The sequence below is a fragment of the Erythranthe guttata genome, chromosome 10, assembly GCF_056151865.1.
Source record: "Erythranthe guttata isolate IM_541 chromosome 10, IM_541, whole genome shotgun sequence".
Classification (NCBI taxonomy): domain Eukaryota; kingdom Viridiplantae; phylum Streptophyta; class Magnoliopsida; order Lamiales; family Phrymaceae; genus Erythranthe; species Erythranthe guttata.
The window spans coordinates 1,134,604-1,160,639 of NC_142542.1; the positions used below are offsets into that span (position 1 = coordinate 1,134,604).

Consider the following 26,036-nt stretch of genomic DNA (forward strand, 5'->3'; position numbering starts at 1 on the left):
GAATTAATAGTGGATAAGTAGTGTGTTTGGGTGTATTAATTAAATTGAATACGAGTTTTTTAAGGTTTTTTTAATTACTACGACGATCGGGTCGAGACAGCATGTATAGAAGAATTTAATAAATACTAGCAAACCAAGCTCAAACGGAGCTGTTAAATGTCGAGTAGATTTGTTTGATTTTCAATCAGCCCATAACTAAAAAATCTCTTTTCTCTCTCACAATCAACTTTTTTATATGGGGCTTTATGCAATATGCATGTATATCCTATTATTCCAAAAAAATATGTGACAAATCTTTTCTTTAATCAAGAAAAGTATAAATTTTGACTATCATAATGGTGCTACCGTTTCTGGCGTTATGATCATATAAGAAACTAATATTTTGTTTGGCAAATATTATAATGGTGCAAACTGTTCACACTTCACAATAAATGTTGATTAAAAAGTATAAACTTTGATTATCATAATGGTGCAAACTGTTCACACTTCACAATTATTTTACACACACACATATTTTACAATTACGGTCACCCCTGAGTTATGGTCAAATTACGAAAATTCCTCTCTTGTTTAGGTAATTACACTCAGTCTTCAACCATGTATTATTTTACGAAAATATACCTCCATAGGTAAAATTAGGGATGCTAAATCGATAAAATCGAAATTTCGATACGCCAACATTTCATACCGTTTATCGAACTAAAAATAAAATTTGGTTCGGGAAATAACCGAATTATATAATTTTTTTTGGAAAAATATTTAAAAGAAAGGTGACTGTAATTATCCAAATAAGAGAGATCTTTTCGTAATTTGATATAACTCTTGCCCCATGGCGGTAATTTACCCCATATATATATATTTATAAAAGAAAAAAAAATTCCTTAATTTGAGAACAGAGAGTACCTTCGTCTTCTTCCTCTAATGGTGTAGGGTTTGTTGTGATTTCTCAAAGTCTGACTCAATTGAAAGATAATACTTTTTTAGCGACTCATTTGTCTATTTCCAGATTTTCAAAGATGGTGAGGAAGCGGAAAAATCTACCCAAGAAGGTTAGTTCTCAGAAAATCTGTTGCCTTATGCAATAGTTTAAATCGAAAGATTAGGACTTTATTATGTTTCCCCAATCAATCTTATATGTTGATTCAAACTGAACCGGTGTTAGATAATTAAACTTGTATTTCGAATTTCGATTGTTGTGTTAGTCCGTCGTCTTTAGGGTTTCAAACATGTATTAGCTCCTATACTTGTATTTACTGTAATGTTTTTCTTAAGATCCAATGGATTATATTATCATATTTATTTAATTTGATAGTGTTCTACTAAGGGATACACGGGGGGTGATGATGAAGATCGGATAAGTGAGCTCCCAGATGATATTCTTGTTGTTATATTGTCTTTGTTATCGGTAAAGGAAGCTGCAAGTACGAGTATTCTTTGTTCGCGGTGGATAAACTTGTGGAAACACACCAATTCTCTCGACTTTGATGGAGACGCTGCGCTGTACAAGACTGCAAGGCTAAAGAAGGAGTTACAGTTCAACGAGATGCGCAAGTATGTGAGATGGGTGGACTCTATTATCCAATCGCACAAATCTCACACCATTCAAAAACTTAGAATCCAATTTTTTTTAACAAAAAAAGATGCAGATACGCTCACTAAGTGGTTTGAATATGCGTTTTCCAGACAAGTTCCGTCGTTGGAGATTGACCTTTCACCGCCAAATTTTATCTATTTTGGCAACCCTTACCTAAATTATGTTTTCCCTCAAGAGTTCACCACCTCAGCCACTTGTTTCAATTTAAAGCACCTCAAAGCATTGTCTTTGAAATTTGTTACCGTCACTCGCGAAGCTATTGAGTTCTTTTTGAATAATTGCCCATTCCTTGAAAAATTTATTGTCCATCACACAAAAAGCATGTCAAAGCTTGAAATTTGTGGTTCATCCCTCGCTTTAAAACACTTGGAGCTTTGCTACTTCTTCGGTTTGGATTCGGTTAGGATTTCAGCACCAAATCTTACTTCACTCACAATTAGGGTATTTTCGGAACTCATACTTGAGAATGTCCCAATGCTTGATGAATTGCGTGTTGGTTGCGGTTATAGTGATTTTTCTGTCAAGAAGTTACTTCCTGCATATTCTGCCTGCATTTCACAGTTGAAGAGTCTTACCCTAATTCTCAACAACTTAAAGGTTAAACAATTCAATTTATTTTTTTCTTTTTTGGTAATCATCTCTGTTTTTATTTACTTACGCATTATAAAAACTCAACTTCGTTTGGGTTTTACAGGGAAGTACAGATCTGTGCAAGTTTCCCGAAATGCCTAAGTTGAAGAAGTTGGTGATAGCCTATTGCTCAGTGGGTGAAGATAGTCTCCTACCATTGACTTCTTTGATAAGGGCATCCACTCGTCTACAGGAATTTGTTTTAAAGGCAATTTCTCACCTTAGTTGTTTTTGTTTTGGTTTTGGTTTGTCATCTCTTTGGCAAATAAAACAAGAATTTATGACCTAGTTATAACATGTTTATTATCTTCTTGCAACAACTTATCTTGTTTTGTTTTGTTTCAATGAAATGCAGCTCGACTGGTATCAACTTTCAAGGTCATATAGAGAAATCGAGACTAATGTAAGGTTTCCACACGAGCACCTTAAAGTGGTCAAGTTTTTTGGTTATTACGGTCGGAGCAGTGATTATGAATTTGTCAGGTACTTTATAGATAACTGTGTCGTGCTTGAGAGACTGATTATTGATCCCCACTGTGTACCATATGCACCGCATGATCCAATTACCCCTACTAAATTAGCTAAGGAAGTAACTGCAATGGAATGCACCAAGCGACAACTTGAATCACAAGTACCTGCCCACATCGAATTGGTTATAATTCCTTAATTAATAGTTTGTGTTGTATTTATGAGTTTAAACTATCACCAGTTATGTTATTTTGATCGTGGATATTATTGGATTGAAAGCATTTCTAATATTTTTTTGGCATGTACTGCATTTCGAAGTCATCAATTTTATATTGCCTTTTAACAATATTACGTAAATATTTTTTTGTGAGAGTTGATAAAATATTTAATATTAATTTTACCCGACTAAGCCCTTATATGTGAGCCATGTGGCTAATAAGAGTAGTATATTCCTGCATATCTCATCTATTATATGGATTACAATTTTACTTTAATGACTAATTAAAAATAAAGAGTAGTATATTCCTGCATATCTCATATAGTAATTACAGAAATTCCAATGAAAAGGTTGATGAATTAAAGAGGGAAAAAACATGTGCGAAATTATGATGCATATATTTTCAAAGCCTATTTGCCACGCAAACGATTATATATTGCTATTTCATGGGACACGAGTCGCAGTAATTTGAAAATACTTATAACGGATAAAGAAACGTACTTCAAATGTTACAAAAAATAACGTTTAGAGAGAAACATTTCAAAATTTTAGAAATCTTATTATTTATAATTTGTTAGGATTTAATATATATATTCTTGTTTTTTTTTTAATTATTATTTCGTATAATATTGAAAGATGAAGGTCAGTTAATAAGATCCATGGCATTGAATATACTTTTTAGAAGCACGTTGGAAATATTTCCTCTAAAAATATATATATTTATCGTAGATATTTTTTCATAATTACATTAACTTTTAAAATGATATGATGTTACATGTTGCATCGATTTTGTTCACATGCTTGGAATTTCATGGGTAATTAGTAATTACCCCTGAAATTTATAAAGAAAAATAATGTACGTGGGGCCCAATGAGGACTCCAAGAGCAACGGCCCAAAAAGCTATTGTTTATTTGTCAAGTTCGTTAAACGAAAAAAATAAATTAAAACTTATAGTTGGTTGGTTCTATTTAAGTTATATCAAATCTATAAAAGTAATTTTTCTATCATCACTAAAAATCATATGGAAAGTATTTAAAAATAAAGCAGGGCAGTGGGGCCCTCATGGACGCTTTTGTTTATTAAATTATTATTATATATTTTGTTCCGACAAGAGCCCTAATTGTAAGAGCATATTTTTAACTATAGCAATTGTGCGAGGTTTTTCTGTGTTCAAAGATTCGAGCTTGATGGTGGCGAAGACAGTTGTAATTCATCGGAAATTCCAACCCGAGACGGTGAGCTCTCAAAACATCTGTTGCTTCTTCTATAATTCATTCCTGGTCTTTTCCCTTTTCAAATTTGGAAGTAGAAATTTATTGATGGTTAATGTATAAGTTCAGTATGCTCAGCTCCTATTGTTTTTTTTTTTATTTTTTATAGTAGAGTTAAGTTGAAGTTGTGAATTGTAATTTTACCTCAAATTGTTTATTAGATTTTTAATTGATAGTATCTTATTTTGGTGATAGTACTGTGTGGGTGATGATGATGATGATCGGATAAGTGAGTTGCCGGATGACATTCTTGTTGTTATATTGTCTTTGTTATCGTTAAAGGAAGCTGCACGTACGAGTATTCTTTGTTCGCGGTGGATTAACTTGTGGAAACACACCAATTCTCTCGACTTCGATGCAGAGGAAGCAATGTGCAAGCTTGCAAGGGCAAGTGAAAGGAAGTTAGAGGAGGAGGAGGGCCTCAAGTTCATAGAATGGGTGAACTACGTCCTGCAATCGCATAAAGCTATCACCTTGAAAGAATTCAAAATATGTTTTGATTTAAGCGAACCATCTCAGATAGCAGTAACTACGTGGCTCGAATATGCGCTTGCCAGACGAGTTCAGAGGTTGGAGTTTGACCTTTCTGCTGCAAATTCCTTCCGTTATTACCGTGCCGACTTAAATTGTGTTTTCCCTCAAGAGTTACTGATGGAAACCAATGGCGTGGGATCTACGTCGCAACCCCCGTCGGACACTTGTTTCTTCAACCATCACCCTCGCACACGTTTCGATTTTAAGCACCTCAAAGTGTTGTCTTTGAAATTTGTTACTGTGACTCGTGAAGCTATTGAGTTCTTTTTAAATAATTGCCCATTGCTTGAAAAATTGGTCGTCCACAAAATAACAAAAATAACAAATCTTGAAATTTGTGGTTCATCCCTCGTGTTGAAGCACTTGGAGCTATGGTACTGCTTTGATTTGGATTCCGTTAAGGTTTCTGCACCAAATCTTACTTCACTCTCAGTTAAGGTATTTAACGAACTCATACTTGAGAATGTTCCGATGCTTGATGAGTTGACTGTTGCTTGCGGTTACAGTGATTTTTCTGTCGAAAAATTACTACTCTTTTCCTGCATTTCACAACTAGAGAGTCTTCATCTGTTTCTGAACAACTTGGAGGTTAGATAATTAAATTGTTTTCGTTATTCTCTATTGTTTTATTTATGCATTATAAATACCTCTTTTCGTTTTACAGGGAAGTACGGTGCTGTGCAATGTTCCCGAAATGCCTAGGTTGAAGAAGCTAGTGATTGATTATTGGACACACGGTGAAGAAAGTCTCTTAGCACTGACTTCTTTGATCAGGGCATCTCCGTATCTGCAGGAATTTGTTTTAAAGGTAATTCCTCCTCGCCGTAGTTGTTAACACAAAACAAAAGAAATAAAGTTATTATTATTATTATTATTATTATTATTATTATTATTATTATTATTAGCTGAAACAAGTTACGTATTGTTTTGTTTTCCATGGAATGCAGTTAGGCTGGTTAGAAATCTCGAGGTCAGATAGAGAAGTCGAGAGTAATGTAAGGTTTCCCCACGAGCACCTTAAAGTGGTCAACTTTTGTGGCTATTATGGTCGGAGCAGCGATGTTGAATTTGTCAGGTACTTTATAGATAACTGCGTGGTGCTTGAGAGATTGATTATTGATCCACACACCGTAGCATATACTCCCCGTGTACCAATTAGCCCTGATATAGTAGCTGAGGAAATAGTTGCGATGGATTGCGCCAAGCGACAGCTTGAATCACAAGTGCCTGCGCACATTGAATGGGTTATTCTTTAATTAATTAATTGTTTGTGCCTGCTGCTGTATTTATGAGTTTAAACTACGACTAGGGAAGGTTGTTATTTATTTCTTTCGCAAGGTTTAAATTTTGTAATGATCATAGTGAATAATTTCGTTTTTACCAACCATCTTTAGGAGAGTTGGTACTAGGGGTGAGAACAGTTTCGGTTCGGTTCCGATCGGTTTCGGTTCAGTTCCAATCGGTTTCGGTTCCGTCTCGTTTCATAAAATTATCGGTTCAATTTCAATAATGGTTTGATTTTCGGTTCCGTTTTGGGCTCATTTTGGCCCGAAAATCAGCCAAAAAGTTCAATAAATCACCTCAAAATTCAGAAGAAAAAAAAATCAATAAAAACCAGCCCAAATGTAGGCCCAAAATAGGCCCGAAAATCAATTGAAATTCATTCAAGTATATATATATATGTATATATATATATATATATATATATATACTTAACGAAACGAGGTCGTGCTGTTGTCGGTTCGATTTCCTACTTGGAAAACCGAATACGAACCGAAATTGTCGGTTCACATAAAATTGAAACCCGAGTATGCGGTTTATGCTTCGGTTTGGTTGTGTCGGTTTTTGGTTCGTTTCTCGGTTCCTCAGTTTTTTTTTCTCTCCCCTAGTTGGTACTTAGCATTTATCAATAGGGTAACGGTCTAGGGTTCGAGTCCCCCCTCACCTACTTCACCTTGTAATGGACTTGAATTTACTCAAAAAATAAAAATAAAAAATCTTTTTTTATTTGGGAAGTAAGGAAAACTTAAAATATTGGAAGCCCATTTGGATTGGGACTTATTTATCTGTCGGCCCATTTTTCGGTTGATTTCATTGAACCATCAGTAGAGAGAGCTTTTTTTCTTTTTTCTTTTTTCTTTTTATACTAAAAATTATAAAATTCAGAAAATTTTAAATATTTTTAATTAATTTTCAGTGAGTCGTTATATTTACGAGTTAACTGCAAAAACTACCCCTGTGTAATCTCGAAATAGCAAAAACCCCCCTGTGATAAATAAACTAGCAAAAACCTCCCCTGTGAAATTATTTAAATAGCAAAAACCCCCTTATGAAACTATTTAAGGGTTGACTTGATATAAAAAGACACAAAAGCCCCTGGAGTCTTGCAATTAATAAATTCTTATATTTTATAAATATTTTAATTATTTTATTTAAAAAATAATCAATTTAGTTGTTTACTATTTTTTTTATTTCTAAACAAACAAATTAAAAAGAATAAATATACATATAATATGTATATATATAAATACATTTTGAGGGACAATTTTGTCATTTCAGGTCTAAAAAATCAGCTAGGGGGGATTCTGCCTTTGACTAAATTTCACAGGGGGGTTTTTGCTAGTTTATTTATCACAGGGGGGTTTCCGCTATTTCGAGATAACACAGGGGTAGTATTTGCAGTTTACTCTTATATTTACTGATTGAGGTGATGTAATTATTGATTATAATTTTCTGCATTCGAAAATTGAATTTACAATTTATTATTCCAAGATTTGGTGAATTGAACAACTCTAAACATAAATGATGAGTTGCTTGTTCTAGACTTGTTATATTCTTGGTTCTGAAAAAAGAAAAATCTATGAAATAAGTCAATTGAAGCACATGTTTAGGACCCATATCATTAAAAAGTTCTTATAAAAAAAGAATAAAAAGGGAAAAAGAAATGAAACATATTAATAACTCGTGTTATTTAATTAATTATTTTAAGCAATAAATTAGGATTTCTAACTATTATGAGTGTGGAAAGACTGCTGTTATTTCGACTAATTAAAGCCAGTAAGTACATTAACCACATTAGTACTACTAATATTATTATAATAATATTTTTTGGGGGGACATAGTCAAATCATATGTTAAAGAAGCCAAGTATGAAGAAAATCGATTGAATACTGATTTTGGTAAAATTAATTTTTATGAACAATTTTTTTGGTGATGTAAGCAAGACATCATCGATGGTAAAACAAAAGCAGAAAGACATACCTAAAAAGTCACCGGCCATGCAACAGGAACACAAACAAACGCATTCCAAAACAGAAGATTGATCAATATTTTGTTTAATTTTCAGAGCTAAAAATATATGTTAATTATGCAAATTGAGCAGAAGAAGTAAGCTCCAAAACACACACACACACACACACACATGATCCATCTATAAATGCGTACGAAGCACTTGATTGTTTTCACAAATGAAAAAAAAGAAGAAGAAGAAGAAAACAATATAATATAATGCATTCAACTATCCAAAAAGTGAGGGCCTTGGCCGAACAATTGAAAGCGGAGGGGGAGAAGAAAGCACAGTTGGAGCAAGGTAAGAAGAAACTCAAAGGAGTGGGCACAATTGAGCGTCACGAGCAGTTGGACAAGATTGGGATGGCTCTTCAAAACGTCCGTGCAACAATAGAAGAACTGGCGGGGTATCTCTCCAACCTCGACTGTATTCCGGTCAAGTCGAACGCGGACGTGAACATTGTCCTGTTTCTGAAGCGCAAGTACGCATTCACCGGACGTGTCGCCGTCAAAGTTGGAGAAACCAGTCTCAGGGACTATGCAACTGGCTTGGGTTTCTTTGTGCTTGATATTTAGAGTACTGAGGTTTGGGTGTGTCTCATGTTTGTTATTTAATATTATTATTAGTCTTGCATTTTAGATTTCGGGCTTTATTTTCGTTTATCAAGACACACTGTTCTATTTCTATTCAAATTAGTGAATTACTACTTCTTATCAAAATCTTTTATTCGATGTTCTAATCTAATTATTATGTCATCGTTATTCCTCAAAAATAATCAATCCCCATAATCCAAATGGGCCTACTTACTCTCTGGGCCAGCCCAATCCAAATGGGCCTCCAATATTTTAAATTTTCCTTACTTCCCCAAAACAAAACGAAATTATACAGTACAAAATTTAAACCGAACCAAACTTGCAAAAAAATTAAATAAATACAGCAGCTGAGGGGAAAATAAATAAATAAATAAATAAAGAGGTGGAAGCACCTTAGTTGAAAATGAGTTTAACTTTCTCATATAATTAATTTTTATTTTTTGTTCTTTTTGAATTCAACTTTTTGATATACTAATTAACGAGCTTGGTTAAGTGTTGGGAATGATGAGAAATTAGTTAGTAGCTAGTTGCCACATATAAAAGTCAAAACCTCAATTCAATTAAATCCCAACCTCTTAAATTTTATTTTTTTATTATAACCTCTTTACTTTCTAAAAATTGTAATAAAATTCATCTTATGTCAATTGAATTGATCAATCCAATTCTGGGCAGATCTATCATGCTCCACTTGTATTATGGGCTTTCTTTTAATCAAAATAAGACCCAAGTTCGATTATAAAATCCAACATTTATTTACTCTCAGGCCTAGCCCAATCATTTCTTTTTGGGGCTCCAATTTTAACATTTATTATTAGAATAAACGTACATTATCTTAGCTAGTGTTTATATAGCTGAGGTGGTGACAACTCTGATTTGTTCGATCCTACACCCGGTGAAAAACACCGGGTGGGTCTTCTGCTGCCACGTGTCTCTTTTTTGTATTTTATAATAGATTCCCCGCTAGGGTTTACCTCTAGGGGTTTTAGAAAAATAAAAAAAGGAACACGTGGCAGCATAAGACCCACCCGGTGTTTTTCACCGGGTGTAGGATCGAGGGAGCCGACAACTCTCAATCTTTTTATGAGAGGCATCGAGTTCGGTCGCTCACTCCGTCTCCTACGGTGATATTTTTTTTCCAAAATCTTACGAAAATACCCCTGCTAAGCCTATAAATATAAGGGTTTGTTTGAGTCATTTTCAATTATATTTTTTAACATTTTCGGTCGATTTTACTTGGAAAATTTTAATATATATATTTTTTTTTCTAAGTAGTGTGTTTGGGTGTATTAAGCAGAATTGGTCAACACATTTGACCGAATATAAAATGTTTAATTTAATTTTTATTTTTGAGAAAATCAAAATTAATTATTGGTTGGGATATGAAAAGTGGGTTATGTTCCTTTCAGCGATCTGTTTGGGCCGCTCTTGGCCTAAGAGCCAAGTTTATATATGATCTTATTAGCCACATGGCCCACATCTAAGGGCTTAGTCGGATAAAATTATTTTTAAATATTTTACAAACTCTCACAAAAAATATTTACGAAATATTGTTAAAAGGCAATATAAAATTGATGACTTCGAAATGCAGTACATGCCAAAAAAATATTAGAAATGCTTTCAACATCCAATAATATCCACGATCAAAATAACATAACTAGTGATAGTTTAAACTCAGAGTATTTTGATCCTTTCACGACTGGTCAATGGAAATTAAGTAAATGGGTCGAATGTGCATTCTAGAAGTAAGCATAGGGGTATCGCTAAATTTTTTTATGATAGGGGGGAATCATGTAGTTGCGAATTTTACAGGGGTAGTAAATGTAATTTACTCTTATTGGTTGGGATATGAAAAGTGGGTTATGTTCTTTTCACCGATCTGTTTGGGCCGCTCTTGGCACAAGAGCCGAGCTTATATTTGAGCTCATTAGCGACGTCTAAGGACTTAGTCGGCTAAAATTATTTTTAAATATTTTATTAACTCACATAAAAAAATAATATTTGTGAGTTTGATAAGTTGTTCTGTCTTATTTCCGAGTCATTATTTTAAATACTCCACCCCATAACAATCGAAAATGATCATGCAATAAAAAATCTTCACTAGTATATAAATAGCATTCTAAATATAATAATAATAATAATAATAATAATAATAATAATAATAATAATAATAATAATAATAATAATAATAATAATAATAATAATAATAATAATAATAATAATAATAATAATAATAATAATAATAATAATAATAATAATAATAATAATAATAATAATAATAATAATAATAATAATAATATAAAAAAAAACCATATTGGATTTTGATTATGACCATTTCTAATGAAAAGACCAATAAATAAACCAAAATAATTAATTAATCCCAGCAAACAATACAAATAGTCAAATGGTTGCATTGTTGTTTGGTCAACCTTAGAGGATTAATTCCTCAAAGGATTAAGCTTTCAGAAGATTTAGTATAAGTTTCAGGCTCTCTCTCTTCTATTAAAAGGATTGCAATTTTACTTTAATGACTAATTAAAAATAAAGAGTAGTATATTCCTACATATCTCATATAGTAATTACAGAAATTCCAATGAAATGGTTGATGAATTAAAGGGGGAAAAAACATGAGCGAAATTATGATGCATATATTTTCAAAGCCTATTTTCCACGCAAACTGTAGAGAATTGAGAATGAGAATAATTATTGTGTTATTACGTAATTGAGAAGAGAGTGTATATATAGTTTACATAACCTGTAATCTATTCTAAATATATCCTAACTAATAGAATCCTCAAGATATACAAAAGAGATTACAAAAGATTGCAATCAATCATAAGAGGTTAACGTGATCTCCTTTCCAAAATATCTCTAACATCCCCCGCAAGATGGAGCTCCGTGAGGAGACACCAATCTTGGATTTCAAGAGCAGAAAGCGGGCCCGAGGTAGTGTCTTGGTAAGTGCATCGGCCAGCTGATCGGCGGAGGAGACATGAGTGACACGTAATGTTCCAGTTTAAACTTTCTCCCGAATAAAGTAGTAATCCAATGCTACATGTTTCATTCTCGAATGAAACACGGGATTAGAGCACAAATGGGTGGCACCAACATTGTCACAGTAAATAACCGGAGGTTGAGCTATGTGAACACCAAGTTCAGTAAGTAAAGAACTAAGCCAACACAATTCCTCGGCGGTAGCAGCAACAGAGCGATATTCTGCTTCAGTAGATGAGCGTGCAACAGTTCGTTGCTTCTTGGAACGCCAAGATATAGGATTTCGACCGAGGTAAACAATATAAGCACTGGTCGATGTGAAATCGTCTTTGTTGCCTGCCCAATCAAAGTCAGAAAAAGCATGAAGAGACAAAGGAGAGTGCCGATAAAAGGTAATGCCATGATCCACTGTACCACAAAGATAACGTAACAGACACTTAAGAGCATTCCAGTGCTCACTAGTCGGTCGATGCATAAACTGAGAAAGCTTATTTACCACAAAGGCAATATCAGGCGAGTGAGCAACAAGTATTGGAGACTTCCAACGATAGTCCGATATTCAGAAGGGTCAGAAAGTGCTGTACCCGAATGTAAAGAAAGTGGCGGCGCAGTGGCAAGTGGAGTGAGTACGGTTTTCTTCAATCATTTTGGTTTTGGCGAGAATATCCAGAATATATTTTCGTTGAGACATAAGTAAATCGTCTTTATGAGAGACAACCTCAACACCAAGGAAATATGTTAAAGTACCAAGATCCTTGAGAGAAAACCGACCCGCTAAGAGGGAGATCGATAAATGTATTCACAACATCAGAATTGTCTCCGGTAATGATTATGTCATCAACATACACCAATAAATATAACAACGCTTTGCCTGTAGTGAGAATAAATAGAGATGTGTCGGCGTGAGAGTTGATGAAGCCTGAGTGAGTAAGGAATTGCCGCAATTCATGATACCAAGCACGTGGTGCTTGCTTGAGACCGTAGATGGCTTTGTGCAACTTACACACATGGTGTGGATTGTCACCGTCAATAAAGCCCTGTGATTGTGCCATAAAGACATTCTCCGTGAGAGTTCCTTGTAAAAAGGCATTATTCACGTCTAAGTGTCGAAGAGGCCATCCGCGATTAACAGTAATGCTCAAGACAATGCGAACAGTGGTCGGTTTAACAACAGGACTATATGTCTCATAGTAGTCCACACCGGGGCGTTGATGAAATTCTTTAGCAACCAAGCGTGCTTTGTACCTGTCAATGGAACCATATGGTAAATGTTTAATTCGAAAAATCCACTTGCATCCAACTAGGTTTTGATTTGGATCAGGAGGAACAAGTTCCCAAGTGCCATTCCTATCAAGGGCATCATACTCTTCTGACATGGCTTGTCTCCATTTATGATTTTTAAAGGCTTGGGTAACCGAAGTTGGTTGAACATCAAGGTTGGTCAATTGGGCAGTGAGGTTGAGTTTTCGAGTAGGTTTATGAATATTGTGTTTGGATCAGGTAATGATTACTCGTGGTGTAGTGGTTGGGTCGGAGGGTGCGGACGAGGGATTTAGGGTTTCTTGTTGTGGCGGTGGGATTGGTTCTACTGGGGTGGGTGAGGCAGGTACTGATGGAACAATGGTGGTATTTTGAAGGTCTGCTGGTGAGTTATGCGACGTCACAGGGGCAGCAGAGGTCAAGTCGAAGGATGATGCACGAGTGACCGGCAAAGAGATAAGAGAGGGAAACCACTCAGAGAAGGTCTCGTCGGTGGGACGAGGAAGATGAGACTCGATAGAAGAAAAGGGAAATATCGACTCAACAAACTTGACATGACGCGATGTGTAAAGCTTGTTAGTAGATGGATCAAGACACAAGTATGCACTTTGTGTTAAAGAATATCCAAGAAAGACACATGGGGCAGAACGAGATGCTAGTTTGTGAGGGGAGTACGGGCGGAGCCACGGATAACATAGACACCCAAATATTCGTAGTTTAGAATAATTTGGTGGGGATTGAAATAGGACATGATAAGGAGACTGAAGACTAAGAGTAGGAGTGGGTAACCGGTTAATTAAATAAACAACAGCAGCAAAGGCAGAAGACCAATATGTAAGTGGCATAGAGGCATTTGAAAGGAAGGAGAGACCCGTTTCGACAATATGCCGATGGCGACGTTCAGAATACCCATTATGTTCGGGGGTGTGAGGTGGAGAGGTGAGATGTGAAATTCCATGTGTGGCCAAGAAGTGGTTTAGTGCTCGGTATTCCCCCCCATTGTCAGAATAAAGTGTAACAATTTGTCGATTAAAGAATTTTTCCACAATAGCCTTGAATCGAATAAAGACATCTAGAACATCAGACTTTCTTTTTAGTGGGTAAAACCAAATATATTTGGTAAAATGATCAACAAAAATAGTGTAATATTTAAAACCATCAAATGAGTGCATAGATGATGTCCATACATCAGAGAAAATAATTTGTAAAAGAGAGTTGAAGATAATCGATGAACTAGAAAATGGGAGTTTGTGACTTTTATTGCATTGACAAGCATTACAATTAAAGGACAAAGAGGAAGGACTCGACAACTCTAACTTCGAATGTGTAATAATATGCTTAAGAATTGAAAGGGATGGATGGCCTAGTCGACGGTGCCACTCGGACGAAGTGGTCTTAAAGCTGGAAAAAGCAACAAGTGAAGATGAGGAATTAAGAGTAGCCGGCCATTCATAAACACCATCCTTATAGCGACCCTGCAGAAGTATTGCCCTTGTGCGCAGATCCTTCACATAAAAAGAAGAAGGGAAAAATTCAATGCTAGAGTTATTGTGTCAACAAAATTGTGAAATAGAAATTAAGTTCTTTTTCATAGATGGCACACAAAGAACATTATGCAAAGAAAAGGTATTAGTAGGTGTAGTGAGAGATATAGAACCAGTGTGGGTAATAGGAAGACCCGTGCCATCGCCAATCATAATATCGTCAGAGCCAGCATAAGGAGTCTGGAGAGAGAGATTGCCCAAATCAGAAGTGACATGATGGGAAGCTCCACTATCAAGAAGCCAATCAGGAGTATTAGATGAATGGTTGGTTGCAACATGTGCACGAGGTTGCCATGGTTGGGTTGGTGATCGATGTGACCATGGTGTTTGCATAGGCGATGCTGACTGCGAGGGAGAAGTAGACACCAATCGAAACGAGGGGCATTGTTGGACTGTGTGACCTTGTGCCCGACAACCTTGGCATTTTCCAAGATATGGGCGAGACGGAGGCCGATGTGCTGATGGTGCGGGTACATGGTGAGCGCCAAAAGTATGCTCCATAGATGGTCTTTTGAAATTGGACCGATAGACACCAGAAGTATTGTGGCGATGAGCAACGTTGGCAGTAGCCGGAAACGGTGATGTGGTGGGTTGTTGAGTCCGCAAAGAGAGTTCCTTATTGATCAATTTTTCATGGAGTTCATCAAAGGTGATTGGTGTTTCACGAGCTTCAACGACATCAACAATAGGTTTATAGTCGTCATCTAGACCATCAAAAATTTTCTCAACAAGATCTTCATGGTCCATGGGTTTGCCAAGAGCAGCCAATTCATCAACCCGGGTTTTGATGAATTGCATGTACGAAGTGATGGTTTGAGAACCTTTGACGGCGTTTTTAATCTGGTCCTTGATTTGTTTGATATGACCACGAAAAGGACGAGCATAGGTGTGTGCAAGTGTTGTCCAAGCATCACTTGTAGTCTGGGCTTGTTGAATAAGCGGGACAAGAGGTGGTGTGAGAGAGCCAACCAAGGCGCCGAAAATTAATTTGTCTTGGCGAATCCATGTAGAGAAATCTGGATTTGGCAAAGTCACATTGTTTTTCTGAATTGTGGGTGCTGGACAGGGATGCGAGCCATCAATAAATTTGTATGGATCGTAACCTATGAGAAGTGCCTCAAGTTGCAGTTTCCACGAAAGATAGTTGGTGGATGTTAATTTGATAATATTGGAGGCTGAGATTGTTGGGTTACGAGCACGTGTACGCAGCGGAAAACAAAAAAAATTATGCGAATTAAACAACTTTAAAACACATAAACACATGCCCGATAATTGAAAACAATTAATTGCGTACCTTTGCGCTTCCAGCGAAATTAAAAACAACATACATTGCGTACCTTTGTGCTTCCAACGAAATTAAAACAACATACATGCTTAATTACTTAATCGAAATTAAATCAATTAGCATGCTCGCGTTTAAATCAAATAATCATGCTCGCAATAATAAAACCAATTTCATGTAGTCACATAAAATCATACAAGTTTCTTATTAAAACGAACATGCATATATTAATTTAAACGTAACCGAACATGCACATAAAAGGTGATTGGTGTTTCACGAGCTTCAACAACATCAACAATAGGTTTATAGTCGTCATCTAGACCATCAAAAATTTTCTCAACAAGATCTTCATGGTCCATGGGTTTGCCAAGAGCAGCCAATTCATCAACCCGGGTTTTGATGAATTGCATGTACGAAGTGATGGTTTGAGAACCTTTGACGGCGTTTTTAATCTGGTCCTTGATTTGTTTGATATGACCACGAGAAGGACGAGCATAGGTGTGTGCAAGTGTTGTCCAAGCATCACTTGTAGTCTGGGCTTGTTGAATAAGCGGGACAAGAGGTGGTGTGAGAGAGTCAACCAAGGCGCCGAAAATTAATTTGTCTTGGCGAATCCATGTAGAGAAATCTGGATTTGGCAAAGTCACATTGTTTTTCTGAATTGTGGGTGCTGGGCAGGGATGCGAGCCATCAATAAATTTGTATGGATCGTAACCTATGAGAAGTGCCTCAAGTTGCAGTTTCCACGAAAGATAGTTGGTGGATGTTAATTTGATAATATTGGAGGCTGAGATTGTTGGGTTACGAGCACGTGTACGCAGCGGAAAACAAAAAAAATTATGCGAATTAAACAACTTTAAAACACATAAACACATGCCCGATAATTGAAAACAATTAATTGCGTACCTTTGCGCTTCCAGCGAAATTAAAAACAACATACATTGCGTACCTTTGTGCTTCCAGCGAAATTAAAACAACATACATGCTTAATTACTTAATCGAAATTAAATCAATTAGCATGCTCGCGTTTAAATCAATTACTTAATCGAAATTAAATCAATTAGCATGCTCGCGTTTAAATCAAATAATCATGCTCGCAATAATAAAACCAATTTTATGTAGTCACATAAAATCATACAAGTTTCTTATTAAAACGAACATGCATATATTAATTTAAACGTAACCGAATAAAATGACAATAGATTCGAAACATTACCTCTTGAAGCGTGAGGTAGACGCACTAAGCAAAGCTAGATTGCCACGGAAACCAATCCGTGCAATCCGGGGCAGCAACGGCGATGCAGCGACGGCGATGATCCGATCTACAGCGGCGCGTTTGATTCACGTGCTGTCTTGAAGCGTGAATCGAACGAAGACTCGAGAAGATGGCTAGCTGCTCTTCTCACTCCTATTGATCCAACATGTTTGCTGATCTGAAATTATAGCCTTACTCCGACTTCAATATCTCCATTCTTATTGACTAGATCGACAATTCCTTTTGGAAAATTGTATATTTATGAGTCAAGAAGCTTCGGTCAAAATTTCACGTCCATCCGATCAACGGTTGATTTATGGAGAATTTTCTCGCTGGACAGCGCAGAAAATCCGAGAGCAGTTTTTCAGAATTGCCTTCTCGCATCTTCGATTCTTCGATCTTCCTCCTCTTGGATTTCACCTCGTATACTTCGATCTACTAAATACGTGGCACTAGACACGTAATAGTTAGAAAAACGGAAGAACAGAAAGAAGGAAAGAAATACCAAAAGGATCGGCCAACGGATGGCCGATTCCGGCGAGATGGTGGCGACAGCGGCGGTGGTGGCGGTGGGTTGAGATTGGCCGAGAGAGGTGAGAGCGGATAGGGTTAGTTCGTGTATTCTCATGTGAGTAAGACCTATAAATCAAGTATTTATAGTGTCTTGCATAAAACCCTAACGGGCTTAAGTTGGACAGGGGCCAACAGCTTAAGTTCGTTAGTTCTTTTACTTACTCGTCTCTCTCAATTCAATGATCGGAAAATTGTAACGATTATATTTTCGGAATCATTATTATGTCCTCATCATTACGAGTGCCAACTCTCGATTTCCAACTTTCCAAAAGTGGAAACCCAAATTCAGTGCACTTTCTATATTTGGAAACTTCCCGATTTAGAAAGTCCACTAAGATGTTCGCCTATTCTTTTCATTTTCTTATTCTCATTCATAATTCCAAATTACGAATGTTGGACCCAATCATATTGACTTCCAATCATGCAAAGATAAACCATTTTATCTCTGACCATTTATTCAAAGATCTCATGTGCACGAGCAGTGTGACCCTCGATGGTTCAGGTGTAAGCTAGCCGTGGGCCCACAACCCTTTGTGGTCATTTTCCCTTTAAGGCAAGATTCACAAGTTTGTAGTGATTTCACGTCCTCCAAAGAGAACAATCCTTCACTAACAAAATCGTTCATCCTTCTTAAAGAGACATGACCTAATCTAGCGTGCCAAAGTTGTGCGGGGTTTTGACCTATCTCCTTACGTTTTGCTGATTTTCGCCTTAGGGGCCCCCACTACCTTCACCCACTTCGAACTTGCTGTTTGGGAAGGGAACTCTTTCCTTTCTCTTCTTTTGGGAAGAACTCTTCTTTCCAGAAGTAGCAGCAATGAGAACAAACTTCTTTTTCTTAATGGTGGACTCGAAACTGACCAACATGTTGATTAACTCATCCAAGGGAGGATCTAGTTTGTTCATGTTGAAGTTCACTATGGATTTGCCAGGTCATCGTTGCTTCTTTTAGAAAAGTCGGTGTGGATGTGCCTAAGGATAAATTTGATCTTTATGAAACTGAGGAAGAACATGAATCTGCAGTTAGGCCATCTCCAACAGTTTGTCTAAAAACGGTTGTCTATATCTATAGTATAACCAACGAACAGTGTTTTAGCACTCCACTTTTAACAGTGCACTCCAACATCATTGTTCATATTTTACACGGTTATTATATTTTATTACTTTTTATTAAATAGTTTCTACATGATATTCAATTATTATAAATATTAATAAAAATGGGTATTATTCTAAACAATATATTTATAAGTTGAATCTTTAATAATCTTTGTTATACAAATTTATTTGACTTTTATTTTGGTTAATATACTAATAACTTATAATACTAATTAATAAGTATACAAAATTAATTTTAAATTTCATAAAATAACTTTCAATAACTTAATTGATATATATTAATAAACATTAAAATTTTATAATTCTTTATGAAATATTTTTTTATTGTAATTAAAATGATAATTTTTTTTATTTTAATTATTATTTATATTAAGTAAAATAATAATTAAATTTCATCTTTAGTACATTTATTTGCAAATAAAAACAAGTAAGACAATATAAAATATTTTTTAATGCTAAATATATTATAAAGTACAATATAATATTATTTTAATATTTCCTACATTTGCTAAATTGTAGTTTTGGTTTCTCAAATTTGAGAAACCAAAGTTACAATTTGGCCAATCTATTACTTTTTTTTCACTTTTTTTCTTTTGGTTGTTCATATTGTATAAAATATGAATTTGCATTAGACTCTTGGAGATGCTCTTAAGGGGAGTTGGAAACTTGAACACACTGAAAAATTTAGGTAATAATTATTAGGGTTTTAAATTCTCAAAATATTTATCTTATATATAAAAGAAAGAAATGCAGCCTAAAAAAACCAAGGAAATTTTTGAAAAAAAAAATCTCTACTAATTTTTTATTCTATTTTTTTCTTTGTTTTTTTCGTTCTTATCTCAGTTGCAACAACTTGCATCTTTCTTTATTATTCAGCTTTCCTTATAGTGACATCTTACAAAATAAATTTATTTTCTATTTTTTTTTCTCTATGATTTTTTTTTATTATTATTGATATTTTTTCTTTATTAATTGATTCATCTGTTTAACAATCAGTTTCATATTTGGAAATTTGAGTTTATATAATACGTTGCGGACTAGGTTTATTTTATCAAATTTGTATGAATGTTGACGTTGTTAATGTAATTTAAATACCACTAGTAAATTTTATTATTATACTATTAGTTATTTTTATTATAACTGTTATTGTCACGTATTAAATTAAAATTTATATATGTTGGTATGTTTATTTACCTAATTGCCCCTGATTTGTTATGTTCGTTGGCCAAATGATTCAGTTTCTTCGACAAGGCAGCAGTAGAGACACAATCAGACAGCAAAAATGGGTCGAAAATTAATCCATGGAGACTCTGCACCGTAACTCAGGTTGAAGAGCTAAAAGCCATAATAAACCTTCTTCCGATATGGGCAACCAGAATCATTTTCAGCGCGGTGTACAGCCAAATGGGCACACTCTTCGTCTTGGAAGGCAACACAATGAACCTCCACGTCATCAAATCCTTCGAGATCCCATCCGCCACTCTCTCTCTCTTCGACACGGTCAGCGTCATCTTCTGGGTCCCGGTCTACGACAAGATCATCGTACCCTTCGCCCGAAAGTACACCGGCAACAAAAATGGGTTCACCCAGCTCCAGAGAATGGCGATCGGACTCGTCATCTCGATTCTCGCCATGGCTATAGCGGGAACACTCGAAATGATTAGATTGAATATGGTGAGAGAAAATGACTACTATGAATTTGGCAACCCTGACCTAAATTATGTTTTCCCTCAAGAGTTCACCACCTCAGCCACTTGTTTCGATTTAAAGCACCTCAAAGCATTGTCTTTGAAATTTGTTACCGTCACTCGCGAAGCTATTGAGTTCTTTTTGAATAATTGCCCATTCCTTGAAAAATTTATTGTCCTTCACACAGAAAGCATGTCAAAGCTTGAAATTTGTGGTTCATCCCTCGCTTTAAAACACTTGGAGCTATGCTACTTCTTCGGTTTGGATTCGGTTAGGATTTCAGCACCAAATCTTACTTCACTCACAGTTAGGGTATATTCGGAACTCATACTTGAGAATGTCCCAATGCTTGATGAATTGCGTGTTGGTTACGGTTATGGTGACTTTCCTGGCAAGAAGTTACTTCCTGCATATTCTGCATGCATTTCACAGTTGAAGAGTCTTACACTATTTCTCAACAACTTAAAGGTTAAACAATTCAATTTATTTTTTTCTTTTTTGGTAATCATCTCTGTTTTTATTTACTTACGCATTATAAAAACTCAACTTCGTTTGGGTTTTTTACAGGGAAGTACAGATTTGTGCAAGTTTCCCGAAATGCCTAAGTTGAAGAAGTTGGTGATAGCCTATTGCTCAAAGGGTGAAGATAGTCTCCTACCACTGACTTCTTTGATAAGGGCATCTACTCGTCTGCAGGAATTTGTTTTAGAGGCAATTTCTCACCTTAGTTGTTTTTGTTTTGGTTTTGGTCTGTCATCTCTTTGGCATATAAAACAAGAACTTATGACCTAGTTATAACATGTTTATCTTCTTGCAACAACTTATCTTGTTTTGTTTTGTTTCAATGAAATGCAGCTCGACTGGTATGAACTTTCAAGGTCAGATAGAGAAATCAAGACTAGTGTAAGGTTTCCCCACGAGTACCTTAAAGTGGTCAAGTTTTTTGGTTATTACGGTCGGAGCAGTGATTATGAATTTGTCAGGTACTTTATAGATAACTGTGTCGTGCTTGAGAGACTGATTATTGATCCCCACTGTGTACCATATGCACCGCATGATCCAATTACCCCTACTAAATTAGCTAAGGAAGTAACTGCAATGGAATGCACCAAGCGACAACTTGAATCACAAGTACCTGCCCACATCGAATTGGTTATAATTCCTTAATTAATAGTTTGTGTTGTATTTATGAGTTTAAACTATCACTAATTATGTTATTTTGATCATGGATATTATTGGATGTTGAAAGCATTTCTAATATTTTTTGGCATGTACTGCATTTCGAAGTCATCAATTCTATATTGCCTTTTAACAATATTTCGTAAATATTTTTTGTGAGAGTTGATAAAATATTTAAAAATAATTTTACCCGACTAAGCCCTTAGATGTGGGCCATGTGGCTAATAGAGTAGTATATTCCTGCATATCTCATCTTTATATGGATTACAATTTTACTTTAATGACTAATTAAAAATAAAGAGTTGAATATTCCTGCATATCTCATATAGTAATTATAGAAATTCCAATGAAAAGGTTGATGAATTAAAGAGGGAAAAAACATGTGCGAAATTATGATGCATATATTTTCAAAGCCTATTTTCCACGCAAACGATTATATATTGCTATTTCATGGGGCACGAGTCGCAGTCATTTGAAAATACTTATAACGGACAAAGAAACATACTTCAAATGTTACGAAAAATAACGTTTTCAAAATTTTAGAAATCTTATTATTTATAATTTTTTAGAATTTAATATTTATATTCTTGTTTTTTTTAATTATTATTTCGTATAATACTGAAAGATGAAGGTTTGTTAATAAGATCCATGGCATTGAATATACTTCTTAGAAGCACGTTGGAAATATTTCCTCTAAAAATATATATATTTATCGTAGATATTTTTTCATAATTACATTAACTTTAAAATGATATGGTATTACTGGTTGCATCGACTTTGTTCACATGCTTGGTAAACAACTAAAATTTTCTTCATTAAAATTAGATGAATCATGACATCTTCATACTAATATTTTTCCTACGTTCCCGTAAATCTTTACCACCAGAGAAATTAGTCGAGGAACGAACTTCACGAGCTTATGCCAAGCTACAACTTGAAGCACAAGTACCTCAACACATGGAATTGGTTATTCTTTAAATTACAAACACCACCCTGAGGTATGTTCAAATTACAAAAATCCCCCTCTTGTTTGGATAATTACATCTACCCCCTCAACTATGATTTTTTCTTACACCTCCACCCTTAATGTGCCAAATTCAACATAATCATCTAGATTCCGTGGAATGTGCTCTAGTTTGTACTCGTTTTGTGTAAAAATACAGTTTTCGATGCACCAAAAACTGATATATACAAGCTAAAAATCACATATTATGATCATCTTGCTTCATAATGTAGAGTTTGAATGGGATAAAATGGGTACATAAGTGATAATATTCCATATAATCTCGAAGATTCCACTAAATTTGAGGAGTTGAGGGGGTGGTTGTAATTATCCAAACAAGAGGGGTGTTTTTGTAATTTGACCATACCTAGGGGGGTGTTTGTAATTTACCCTTAACTTAATTTATATAGGCATTAGTATATTTGTGTCGGTTACATAATATGCTTGGTGTTTGCAAAAACTTTTTGAAAGTGATTATAAGTTTTTTTTTGTTCATAATTTGTTTTTAGATGTTTGTAAAATTAACCTTTTTTTTTTTGTTTCTCTTAAAATAATTTGCTTTAAGCTATTTTTTTTAAAGCACCCATAACCCTGCTTTTTCTATTTAAGATTATTTTCTGAAATATTTGCAAACACCCCAACATTTAGAAATAAACATTTAAAACTGATTTAAATCACAATTTCTAACTTTTGCTTTTAAATAATCATTTGCAAATACCACCTAATAAGTTCTTTTAGTTTGTTCCTAAATTTCAATATCATTTGACGTGGAAGATTATTTTTTTATTGATTTATTATTGATTAATCAACATAATTAAACAATTTTATTTTTTAATTCTGAACTTTTGACGTCTTTGACTTTTTTCTTTTGAAAATAAAAAAGGAAGACAGTGACAAAAAGTCAAAAAACATTCCACCCCTAAAAATTTCCCATTTTTGCATTTTCTGGACAAATAAAAAAAAAAAGTGTTTCTCCACCTTCCAAATTTTATTATAGTTACACTTCGTCCCGATTGACATTTTCCTTCCGACGTAGTTAGTGTTTTCTACTTAGACAAATTGTGATTGTTCATACTTATATATTAGTTATTAATTAGTAATTACCCCTGAAATTTACAAAGAAAAATAATGTATGTGAATGTGAGGCCCAATGAGGACTCCAAGAGCAACGCCCCAAAAAGATTGTTTCTTTGTCAAGTTCGTTAAACGAAGAAAATAAATTAAAACTTATAATTGGTTCTATTTAAGTTATATCAAATCTATAAAAGTAATCTTTCTATCATCACTAAAAATCATATGGAAAGTAAAAAGAAAAAAGAATTAAAAATAAAGCAGGGCCAAGATCCCTAATTGAAATACACCCCAGTTATCGTTTTTTGCTGCAGATTAGTTTTTGTCCAGCAATTGTGCGAGGTTTTTCTGTGTTCAAAGATTCGAGCTTGATGGTGGCGAAGCCAGTTGTAATTGATCGGAAATTCCAACCCAAGACGGTGAGCTCTCAAAAAATCTGTAATTCATTCCTGGTTTTATAATTCTCAACAGCTTTTTTTTCCCTTTTCAATTTTGGAAGTAGAAATTAATTGATAGTTAATATATAAGTTGTCAGTATGCTCAGCTCCTATTGTTTTTTTTTTTTTTTTTTATAGTAGAGTTAAGTTGAAGTTGTGAATTGTAATTTTACGGCAAATTGTTTATTAGATTTTTAATTGATAGTATCTTATTTTGGTGATAGTGTGTGGGTGATGATGATGATGATGATCGGATAAGTGAGTTGCCGGATGACATTCTTGTTGTTATATTGTCTTTGTTATCGTTAAAGGAAGCTGCACGTACGAGTATTCTTTGTTCGCGGTGGATTAACTTGTGGAAACACACCAATTCTCTCGACTTCGTTGCAGAGGAAGCAATGTGCAAGCTTGCAAGGGCAAGGGCAAGGGAGTTAGAGGAGGAGGAGGGCCTCAAGTACATAGAATGGGTGAACTCCGTTCTGCAATCGCATAAAGCTGTCACCTTGAAAGAATTCAGAATATGTTTTGATTTAAGCGAACCATCTCAGATAGCAGTAACTACGTGGCTTGAATATGCGCTTGCCAGACGAGTTCAGAGGTTGGAGTTTGACCTTTCTGCTGCAAATTGCAGCCGTTATTTCCGTGCTGACTTAAATTATGTTTTCCCCCAAGAGTTACTGATGGAAAGCAATGGCGTGGGATCTACGTCGCCACCCCCTTCGGACACTTGTATCTTCAACCATCACCCTCGCACACGTTTCGATTTTAAGCACCTCAAAGCGTTGTCTTTGAAATTTGTTACTGTGACTCGTGAAGCTATTGAGTTCTTTTTAAATAATTGCCCATTGCTTGAAAAATTGGTCGTCCACAAAATAACAAAAATAACAAATCTTGAAATTTGTGGCTCATCCCTCGTCTTGAAGCACTTGGAGCTATGGTACTGTTTTGATTTGGATTCCGTTAAGGTTTCTGCACCAAATCTTACTTCACTCTCAGTTAATCTATTTAACGAACTCATACTTGAGAATGTTCCGATGCTTGATGAGTTGACTGTTTCTTGCGGTTACAGTGAGTTTTCTGTCGAAAAATTACTACTCTATTCCTGCATTTCACAACTAGAGAGTCTTCATCTGTTTCTGAACAAGTTGGAGGTTAGATAATTAAATTGTTTTCGTTATTCTCTATTGTGTTTATTTATGCATTATAAATACCTCTTTTCGTTTTACAGGGAAGTACGGTGCTGTGCAACTTTCCCGAAATGCCTAGGTTGAAGAAGCTAGTGATTGACTATTGGGCACACGGTGAAGAAAGTCTCATAGCACTGACTTCTTTGATCAGGGCATCTCCGTATCTGCAGCAATTTGTTTTAAAGGTAATTCCTCCTCACCGTAGTTGTTAACACAAAACAAAAGAAATAAAGTCATTGTTATTATTATTATTATTATTAGCGGAAACAAGTTACGTATTGTTTTGTTTTCCATGGAATGCAGTTAGGCTGGTTAGAAATTTCAAGGTCAGATAGAGAAGTCGAGAGTAATGTAAGGTTTCCTCACGAGCACCTTAAAGTGGTCAACTTTTGTGGCTATTATGGTCGCAGCAGCGATGTTGAATTTGTCAGGTACTTTATAGATAACTGCGTGGTGCTTGAGAGATTGATTATTGATCCACACACCGTAGTATATATTCCCCGTGTACCAATTCGCCCTCATATAGTAGCTGAGGAAATAATTGCGAGGGATTGCGCCAAGCGACAGCTTGAACCACAAGTGCCCGCGCACATTGAATTGGTTATTCTTTAATTAATTAATAGTTTGTGTCTGCAAGGTTTAAATTGAATTAATTTTTGAGGAATGACGATGATTAAGCAATTTAAGAATATTATGGTTATGGGCTGTGTTGGGCTGGTTCAAAGTTGAATTATAAAAGGGCCCACTTATTTATCTGTCGGCCCATTTTTCGGTTGATTTCATTGAACCATCAGTAGAGAGAGCTTTTTTTTCTTTTTCTTTTTATACTAAAAATTATAAAATTCAGATAAT

The 26,036-nt window shown here is 35.1% G+C and overlaps 4 protein-coding genes across 7 annotated transcripts; all 4 read left to right on the forward strand.

Moving 5' to 3' along the window:
- The first annotated feature begins 847 nt into the window (after positions 1-847).
- Positions 848-3,017, forward strand: LOC105953055 (F-box/FBD/LRR-repeat protein At5g53840). Its single transcript, XM_088824962.1, has 4 exons — positions 848-1,049; positions 1,313-2,191; positions 2,289-2,432; positions 2,580-3,017. The coding sequence occupies exons 1-4, from the start codon at positions 1,017-1,019 to the stop codon at positions 2,889-2,891; spliced, it is 1,368 nt and encodes a 455-aa protein (XP_088681088.1). The 5' UTR covers positions 848-1,016; the 3' UTR covers positions 2,892-3,017.
- Positions 3,018-3,903: 886 nt separating this feature from the next.
- LOC105953048 (F-box/LRR-repeat protein At3g26922) lies at positions 3,904-6,225 on the forward strand. Of its 2 annotated transcripts, none has more exons than XM_088824960.1 (4): positions 3,904-4,145; positions 4,377-5,303; positions 5,380-5,523; positions 5,667-6,225. In XM_088824960.1, exons 1-4 carry the CDS (start codon positions 4,098-4,100, stop codon positions 5,673-5,675), a joined length of 1,128 nt encoding a protein of 375 aa, XP_088681086.1. In that variant the 5' UTR covers positions 3,904-4,097; the 3' UTR covers positions 5,676-6,225. The 2 variants fall into 2 exon arrangements, with proteins under 2 accessions (XP_088681086.1, XP_088681085.1); XM_088824959.1 differs by having other exon boundaries at positions 3,916-4,145; positions 5,663-6,225.
- An 11,228-nt stretch (positions 6,226-17,453) lies between these two features.
- Positions 17,454-21,577, forward strand: LOC105953051 (uncharacterized). The gene is made up of 6 exons (XM_088823875.1): positions 17,454-17,498; positions 18,435-18,542; positions 19,251-19,306; positions 19,857-20,775; positions 20,875-21,018; positions 21,163-21,577. Exons 1-6 carry the CDS (start codon positions 17,454-17,456, stop codon positions 21,472-21,474), a joined length of 1,584 nt encoding a protein of 527 aa, XP_088680001.1. The 3' UTR covers positions 21,475-21,577.
- A 2,020-nt stretch (positions 21,578-23,597) lies between these two features.
- On the forward strand, positions 23,598-25,961 carry LOC105953045 (F-box/LRR-repeat protein At3g26922). Of its 3 annotated transcripts, XM_088824320.1 has the most exons (5): positions 23,771-23,979; positions 24,222-24,934; positions 25,067-25,148; positions 25,226-25,369; positions 25,488-25,961. In XM_088824320.1, exons 1-5 carry the CDS (start codon positions 23,932-23,934, stop codon positions 25,794-25,796), a joined length of 1,296 nt encoding a protein of 431 aa, XP_088680446.1. In that variant the 5' UTR covers positions 23,771-23,931; the 3' UTR covers positions 25,797-25,961. The 3 variants fall into 3 exon arrangements, with proteins under 3 accessions (XP_088680445.1, XP_088680446.1, XP_088680447.1); XM_088824319.1 differs by having other exon boundaries at positions 23,598-23,979; positions 24,222-25,148; XM_088824321.1 differs by having other exon boundaries at positions 24,222-25,148; positions 25,492-25,884.
- The last annotated feature ends 75 nt before the right edge of the window (positions 25,962-26,036 follow it).